This window comes from Bombyx mori, chromosome 11 (genome assembly GCF_030269925.1).
Source record: "Bombyx mori chromosome 11, ASM3026992v2".
In the NCBI taxonomy this organism is placed as follows: domain Eukaryota; kingdom Metazoa; phylum Arthropoda; class Insecta; order Lepidoptera; family Bombycidae; genus Bombyx; species Bombyx mori.
Window position 1 is genome coordinate 10,339,129 of NC_085117.1, and position 9,118 is coordinate 10,348,246.

A 9,118-nucleotide genomic window follows, 5' to 3' on the forward strand; every position below is an offset into this window, starting at 1 on the left:
ATATAATATTTTGTTTATTTTTAATTGTAACAGTATTTTGGCCAGACTAAGTATAAGTATTTGAAATCTCAATTGAAATGGTACAATTTTTGTCCTCTATGAATTAGAACACATAAGTTCTTCATGGTATAACGGAGGGTAGTATCTGAGCGGGCTCGCAATATGCCCTATGATCTTAAAATGGAAAGAAGTGTAACTGTTTTTTTTTTTTCAGTTAAAAAAAGTTATTATGAAAATTGTGGCACTAACTTTCACGGCTCACGTGGTCTAAGTACGCTCTCTGAGCTCGTAGATATCACAAAGGGAACAGACCTAGCCCTTTTAATAATGAGTTTGCTTTTCCTACTGGAAGTTTTTATTAATTTCCACCTTAAGTACTGTTCGCAAAACAAAATCAATCATCGTGTTATCAGATTTCATTTTGTTAGCTATTAGTAGATAATTTTTGAGATACAATTTATTATCATATCGAATTCACACTACACTAAAATTAAAATTAAAAAACACGTCTTTCGTTTAATAATTATTTTAAACGTGATAATTAAAATGCACATTCTATCATATAAAAAAAAATATACGAACACGATTACGAATTGCGGTTCTTGAACGATATGCAGTTCTTGACGGATAACACAATCCCGATTCTGCAGGATAGCCGTCGGAGCACCATGGTTCCAGAGGAACGTGGACCTCCACGATGACCTGGAGCTCGACCCCGTCAGTAAGTATCTACAGTCGGCATCGCTGCGCCACTTTGAGAAGGCGGCACGACATGAGAACCCTCTTGTCGTGGCCGCCGGAAACTACATACCCGATCCTGTAGACCGTTTGGTAAACCGTCAACGTCGCCCAAAGCACGTCATCACGGATCCTCCTGATCCATTAACGGTGCTTTTAGGCAATACAAGCACCGGTCACCGTCCTCGCCGAACCCGTCGCTTGCGACGAAGGGCTCGACGAGCGAATTAACCCACAGACACAGCCCACTGAGTTTCTCGCCGGATCTTCTCAGTGGGTCGCGCTTCCGATCCGGTGGTAGATTCTCCGAAGCACTGCTCTTGCTAGGGCGGTGTTAGCAATTCTCCGGTTTGAGCCCCGCGAGCTCACCTACACAAGCTAGGGTACGCTGAAATAGCCTCTCAAGGCTATCAGCATAGGTAGGAAAAAAAAAAAAGAAAAAAAAAAGACGGATATTTTGTTCAAAAATAGTAGATGTTTTGTTAAAATATTGTGAGAATAAATGAGATTGTAATTTTGAAATTTGTGAGTGTCATAGGATGATAAATTAGTGATTCCGATGAAAAATTTGAGTCATTTTAAGAATTTTATCATTGTTATTGGTGTAGATAATGTGCTCTAAAATTATGTATATTTTTAAACCAAAAAGCGTGAGATACAACAGCGGTATATCATTGTATTGCATTTAATTATTCTATTGAAGTCAATTGGCTGTTTGAAGGGGCCAGTGTTAGTGCGTCTGCCGATACGAAATGGCCTGGTATTGGTAATGACGATTTTATTTAAAAAAAAAAACAAAAAACATCCGATACATTTTGCTATATTCTTTGTTTATCATACGAAAAAATATTAGTAATAGTGACACAAATTAGCCACACTATACGCGTGAATTAAGCAACAACCTACCTAAGCTTTTAAATTGAGGTAAGCGTATTTTTAGTGAGATTTTTAAAAATGAGGTATGTTCGTTTTGGAGTCTTTGTCAAATCACAGATATATCTCTACTTTCATACTTTCAATTTCGCTAATAGATAGATACGTGATTGAATAGTGATAGAAAATCAAAATATGAATATTGCTTATTACGGAAGCGCGGTGATAAAATAACAGTGACAACTCAAGTAGTTATAGTTACTTTGAATCGCCGAATCAAAATGTTAATAGATGGTTCATATATTATTATGTGTTGTGCATCTACTAGTTCGTTCATAAATTCACAGAATATACGTAAATGTCAGACGATAGCACTGTTACAATGATTCAGATTTAGTAACATGTCCAACGAGTTTAAATTCAAGTTATCGAGATTACTAGAGTTATGTAACATACATAATATATTATATTCCTGCTAAAATTATAACAGAAATTATAATGATGTTAGCGAGACCGCTTGTAAAATAAACTGGTTCGAGAACTGTTTCTCAGAGAGCTAGCAGAGTCATCTAATTGATAATATTTGTTTATGTATGTTATTATATGTATATATTTATGATATGTATATGTATTTATTTAAGTACCAGTATTTGTATCTATGTTACCGGAAATGTATGAAATCAAGGAATTGTATACAAATCCTAGGAAATGTGTACAATTCCGATACTATTTAGGAAATGTATAAAATATTGTTTGAAAAACTATTTAATGCATAGATATCCTAGGAAATTATAAATTTCCTCGGAATTGTATATAATTCCAATATCGTATTAGGAAATGTATAAAGTAAATGTTTTCTGTAATAAAACACGTTGTTAATAATATTTTTTTATTATAACACTTATTGAGACAATCGGGTAACAGTCATACTGTAAAATAATAATAATATATTCATATTATCTTACTAATTAAAACTTCTAAAATCAACTATCTATTAACTTTTAACGTATCACAAAATCAACTTATATTTATTCTTATAAAATCAAATTTTCATTTGGCAAGTAATCAGTCTGATAATTAAGTAATTATAAATGTCAAAGTATAAAAGTAAATCTTTATATTATAATACTTTGTCAGTCCATATAGCTATTTATTTTTGCAGGGTAAGCTCGAATGGCATTTGGAAGTACATAATACTTTATTTTTAAGACACAGACATCTTGATGTAGCACAGTTTTTCTTGCAAAGGCACTTCTTAAATCCCTGGCCGGTTCCAGTGGATTGCAAATTGGCAACTGACCGTAGTGCAAGACTCGTCCCGCTGTCCCCGCGTACCCACCAATATCTCAAATGTTTTACGTTTCCGATTGCTATTTAGGAAATGTATAAATTTCCTAGGAAATGTGTAATGTGTAAGTATAATATAATTTATTTCACACATTTCCGTGCAATTTTAGGAATTACATACATTTCCTAGGAATTGTATACAATGACGGATTACATACATTTCCGTTAACATCTATAAATATTACGTATGTTATGTATACACATATGTTTAAGTAATATCACCTTCACACTACACCTACCAAGGTTCATCTCTGCACTCCCCTAAGTTAGACTGTTAGAGAATGCCTATGGCATTAAGTCCGCCTTTATACTTTCTAGTATATGAAGTTATAAATAAATAAATAAATAAAAAAAATGTTACAGATTACGATATCACATTATGTCTTAAACGTAATCGTGCAATCGTACGATGGTTTGAGAAATCCCGTATCAAATCTAAGTGATAACGTTCTGATTTCTTTTCGATTCACCGACCCTCACATTCAACGTGATTTTTGATAATGTCTTTGAACAATGTAGACTTGAATTCTAAGAACTAGTGGTGTGCTTCTTGTGGCTGGTCAGAGGTCTGTATCAGAATATTATGATGACCTTTACTGAAGTTAGGACGTAGTTCACGTAGTGTAAATCAACATGGCTTTGAAGGGTGGAACGGGTAATAGAATTGCCTGAAGATGCCTAGTGGTGTTCGAGTTAAGATATCTACGAGTTTTGGTAACCACAAAATAACAGGTGGGCCTTAAATTGATCTAATCTTCGCGTGCAATCAAAACGTATTATAAAATTGGGAGAGATTTTGATAGGATATGCCGCTAGTCCTGAAGTATTAGACAGTCGTCCTAGTAGTACAGTTAATAATTCATCCTCAAGTCTTAACGTGGATGTGGCCATAGCATATGGAGTCTAAATATAGGCTCCAGGACCGGGCGGTTTTTTGTCCCTACCTATGCTGATAGCCTTGAGAGGCTATATCAGCGTTGCTCTGTAGCTGAGCTCTCGGGGCTCAAATCGTAGCAACCCTAGCAAGAACAGCCAGTTAGAAATAATCTACCACCGGATCAGAAACGCGACTCACTGAGAAGATCCGGCGAGAAACTCAGCTGTATCAGGAGGATCCGTAATGACGTGTTTAGGGCGACGTCGACTGTTTACCATTCGGTCCACAGAATCGGGTATGATACAGGGCGTGATTTCGGCTTCACAACAGCTAAGTAATAATAGTACACGGATTTCGAGTACTTAGAAATAAGTTCTTTTAATCGCTCTGTTCAGGGCCCACAGTATCGAACTTGTGCGATAACAGCGTTGTTGTCAATCGTGTGTATTGATAAAGATTATTTTTATATATTAGGTATTACGTATAGTAAGTAGGATAGTAATCAATGCGGTTAAATTGAAACACAATCGACAGCCACCTAGTACATTGCTCGCGTCGTCAAACTAATCTTTAAGCATTTGTACGTTATTAGTCATATTCTTCTTCTTATTCGATTCATTCTTGACAGACTAGAGAGGTATAACCGTGTCGTATTATTGTAATTAAAAATAGCAATAAATGTAACTGTTATGAAGGTTGATGATACAAAATGAAAGCAAAATCGAATGTTGACCATAGTTTTGCACATGAATTTTGTGAATAGGTATTAATTACTACACCACTGTTGTGACATCAGACATCTGCTTGGTTATACTCCTGGTATTTTTCTGAGCAATGTCGACGACCACTTACCATAAAGCGCGAAGCGTAATTAAAAAATATATTTAAGAACTAAAATAACAAGCTATTATAGCAAACCAAACTCAATTAAATTTACTATGAATCCTATCGATTCTGGTCACCAAAGTGATGAAAAATTATATCGTCATCGATTCATGATATGCTTGAAAATTTAAAAGTTAACAGAATTGGTCAAAAATTAATAATGTGAAAAATTACAGATCAGGCTAATAAAAACATGATAATTAGATAATGACAATTAGAAGAAGACATGATAATTACTCAGTACTTTTTTCCCCTTTGTAGACAGATGAGCATACCACCTGATGGTGAGTGGTTACCATCGCCCATGGACTTCAGCAATGCTACGAGCAAAGTCAAGCCGCTGCCTAATGCCTGATTTTGTTTATTTTTAAGAGCACACTTTAATACTTCTATAATTTATACTGGTTTTTTGGAAATTCAGAGAGAAATCATGGCGTCAAAACTACTGGCTTGGTCGCGCCAATCACTACAACGTCGTCCGGTTCTAACCAACACCGTAGTCTACGCAACGTTTTATACTGCCGCTGAATTGTCGCAGCAAACCTTCAATAGAATTTACTCGGTGAGATCTGATTTATAATTAGCGAACATTTCGTAGAAGTGAATGAATGTTAACGGATCTGTGGAGTTATTATAGTAGTAATAATATAAGCTGAGAAACGCGTATTTTAGAGGACGCGTCGAAGTACTTATCTCCTGTGGTTGAAACTTACGAGTAAGAAGTGGTTTGAACACGTGATGAGTTGAGAGGAAATTGATGTTACTAGGGGAGTAAGCGTGCAAGGCGATCGTGGTAGAAATAAATAAAAAATAGGAATGGATCGTAAAAATAATAATATAAATATTCAAGTGAATGTGAATGTGACTATAACTAGAGTTGAATAGAAATTGCATTGACCTTTGATAGAAAGGGAAGGTAACGAATATTAATAATTTTGGTAAGGATCTACCGTAGCGTCTTAGCAGCGCTGCTGTAGATTTCAGGTGTGAAAGGATCTAAAATATATTACCTACAACTTATTTATCATCACAACATAATAATATGTAACATGTCATAGTGTGTTATAAGAGATTGCTGTACATGCCTGTAACTGGCTTACATCATCATCATCAGCCTTTATCTGCCCACTGCTGGACATAGGCCTTCCCCAATGCCTTCCACATAATGCGGTCCTCCGCCTTCCGCATCCAACGACTTCCCGCCGTGCGCACTAAGTCGTCAGTCCACCTGGTTGGAGGACGCCCCACGCTCCTTGTACCCATCCATATATATATATATATATATACATACCAGTACTTAATTTTATATATGTTAATTTTAAGCTTGAATGTTTTGTGTGTATTGCTGTTGGTGTGTCTAAATAAATAAATAAATAAATATGTATTTCTTAAATATTATGTTCGGAGTTCCGCGAAAATCCATTGACGCAAACTCAGAGTGCTTGTCTTTATTCAGTACATACTTTTACCCACGGGCTCCACTCGCGTTAATTTAGATAAATAAATATATAGGGAATAGTACTTTATTCAAGATAAATTTGGATTTATAATATTAGATCGATCAAATAAATGTGGATGTTATACTCGTATATTGTTGTTATTAATTTCTTTAATCAAATAATCTTACGTGAGTTTGAACAATGAATTAATAAATTTTCATTTTTTTAACTCTTCAAAAAGAATCAAGAAATTCATAAAATATTATGATTATAATTTACAAATATATATACAGTGATTGAAAAAGTTTTTATCTCAAATTAGTTAATTTTGCTGTTAAAATTGAAATTTACAAAAGCTTAAATTTAAAATATTCAAAAAGAGATGGCAGCGGTGGGATTCGAACCCACGCCTCCGAAGAGACTGGTGCCTTAAACCAGCGCCTTAGACCGCTCGGCCACGCTACCGATGACTATTGGTTTGAATTTTTTATATGCTATATACATTACAATGTGCTAACATTACGTAACACAAACAATTTGTTTAACTTATGTAACATTATTAGCCAATTTTAATAATAATCTTTAGTATAATAAAACTACTATCAGCGGTCTCCAAGCAGTTCATAACATCAACAACCGACAGTCGTCCAATGCACGGCTTCAAAGCGTTTATGGCTTCCAATTCATAAAATGCTTCCACAATAACACAATCACGATGATCAATATGCGTTATGTTCGGTTTTTGCGATTTAGTGTCTTTGTGAAAGAAGCTTTTAAATAATTAAGATAGATTTGCTCTTGTCTCGTATGTATTGGCGGCACTGATGATAACACAGGAGAAATTTCTAGTTTGGTGCCGTTGGCGAAAATCGTTAAAATATGTACCAGTTTGTAAGATAGAAAAGAAGGAATCCGGCAAAAATCTGAATAGCACAAACGATGATTAGAAGATCCGCGTGCTTATACACGAATTAAGTAAAATGACATTCGGACTGTCAGTTCACAAAGAAATATCGCCCGCTCAACGAAACGACATCCCATGGTTGTTTTTCTATGAACTTTGTGACTTGTGTTATCTAAACTTTTTTGTAAATTGTTTAAAAAAAAAGCATACTCTTTAATACCATTCTCTCGTCTTTTTGTTAACCGATTTCTTTCTTTTTTTCTGATTAGCTATTGAGGAGCTTTAATGATAATAATTGAGGTTTTTTTTCAAAATGGCAAAGTCAAAACATAAAAGAGAATGTAATACATAAGCAGCAGATGTATGATTTGTAGTGATGAGTAATTAAGATCGAAATTCGGTCAATAGTCGACTACTATTTAATATAAGTGGCCTAAAACTGTAATAAACGTCATTGTTATTTTACAGCCGGAAAAGCCAGATTTAGATGTCGCGGCTGCCGCCCGAATCGTCTCAGTTGGTAGTACTGTTTACGCACCCACATTGTACTTTTGGTACGTATTTGAAATTTCAATACTGGCTTTTCGATAGTTCTTCTCTTTCTGATTGCTTACCCAGGACTCTGCAAGTCGGAACACATCACTGCTTCGCGGTAGAAACAGGCAAAGTGCTAGTATCTAACCGTCTGTCTAGTAGCCACAAGAACGCAAATTGTAATTCCTTGCGGGTTTGATTTTCATTTTACCTAGTTGTTTCATCATAGAAGTCATTTAGAAAAATTAACTGTTTTTATTTATTAACCGTTTTCCCGACGATTAATCAGAGTTTTTATACGAGAATCCGGCCTGAAGGTACTCGCTTTGAGAATACTATTACAACGAACGGATTAGGTACATAATTGGTTATCTAATTATAGGAATGATGACAAAAAAGAGCATAACAGTTGAATAGGTTTGAGTGGTTGAAACAAATAGAAATGAAATAGTGAATAGAAAGGTTGAATCTATCCTCTATTTTAGGGAGGCAAACAATTGCCCGATCCTTCAGCTACTCGGATCTTTTGTTTTATTACTATACGTGTACGGTGTACTACACTTCCAAATAATCCTTTGTAATGATATCTGTGTGTAGGTACTGCTTCTCCCAATTTAAGAGTTAGTCTATCATATTATTATTATTTTCAGGTACAAATTTTTGGACAAGAAGTTTGCCGGCAACGCGATCAAAGCCGTAGCGACAAAAGTGGCTTCCGATCAGTTCATTATGACGCCTATATTATTGGCCACGTTTTATACTTGTAAGTTTAAAAAAAATGCGTATTCAAATAATAAATACCAAGCGGCCATATTCTCGTCTACCCAACTATACGAATAGAGACACTATTATGAAGTACCTACATAGGTAATACAAGTAACGTCAGTAAATTAAATTGTCTTATTTACTTTTTAGTGTTGGGGATTTTAGAACGTAGAGAAGATGTTTTCGAAGAGCTAAAGCAGAAATACTGGAAGACGTTTATAGCCAATCAAGCATTTTGGATTCCAGCGCAAACGATTAACTTTTACTTCATGCCTTCACATTTGAGAGTTGTTTACGTAGCCTCAACATCTTTCGTGTGGATCAATATCCTTTGCTTTATTAAGAGACAAAAAAACATGAAAAAACTTGAAGAGATGCCATTATAATTCGAAAGCGAAGATCGATACACATGGCTTATATCTAGATATATTCATAATACTTAATTTAAATAAAATTAAAATCTTCACTCAAATTATGAGTATAAAATCGTTTTCTAAAAATCTTTCTAAATTCTAAAATCTTTTCTTCGTAATTTCCGTACTTAGCAGGCGTCAGCCAGGCTTAGGGAAATAGTTGAATATAAGATAAATTGCTCGCATTGTGAATATGCAAGCAGTTATACTATTAATGATCTCCAAGGCACTTTCGCTAACGGATATCGTTTAACCTTCACTAAAACTACACCAAATTAAACATCCGTGTTGGAGCGTAGAATTTTAAAGCTAACCACGAAATATATGTGGCTAATTGTTGCTT

General features: G+C 34.9%; 1 protein-coding gene and 1 non-coding gene across 4 annotated transcripts; one reads left to right on the forward strand and one right to left on the reverse strand.

Moving 5' to 3' along the window:
* Positions 1–1,338: 1,338 nt before the first annotated feature.
* On the forward strand, positions 1,339–8,834 carry LOC101737744 (mpv17-like protein). Of its 3 annotated transcripts, none has more exons than XM_062671130.1 (5): positions 1,339–1,504; positions 5,142–5,282; positions 7,532–7,617; positions 8,248–8,360; positions 8,513–8,834. In XM_062671130.1, the coding sequence occupies exons 2-5, from the start codon at positions 5,151–5,153 to the stop codon at positions 8,746–8,748; spliced, it is 567 nt and encodes a 188-aa protein (XP_062527114.1). In that variant the 5' UTR covers positions 1,339–1,504; positions 5,142–5,150; the 3' UTR covers positions 8,749–8,834. The 3 variants fall into 3 exon arrangements, with proteins under 3 accessions (XP_062527114.1, XP_004931563.1, XP_037869664.1); XM_004931506.5 differs by having other exon boundaries at positions 1,345–1,662; XM_038013736.2 differs by lacking the exon at positions 1,339–1,504 and adding an exon at positions 3,345–3,524.
* TRNAL-AAG (transfer RNA leucine (anticodon AAG)) lies at positions 6,543–6,624 on the reverse strand. The gene has a single exon. It is a non-coding gene; the product is annotated as a tRNA-Leu (tRNA).
* Positions 8,835–9,118: the final 284 nt, after the last annotated feature.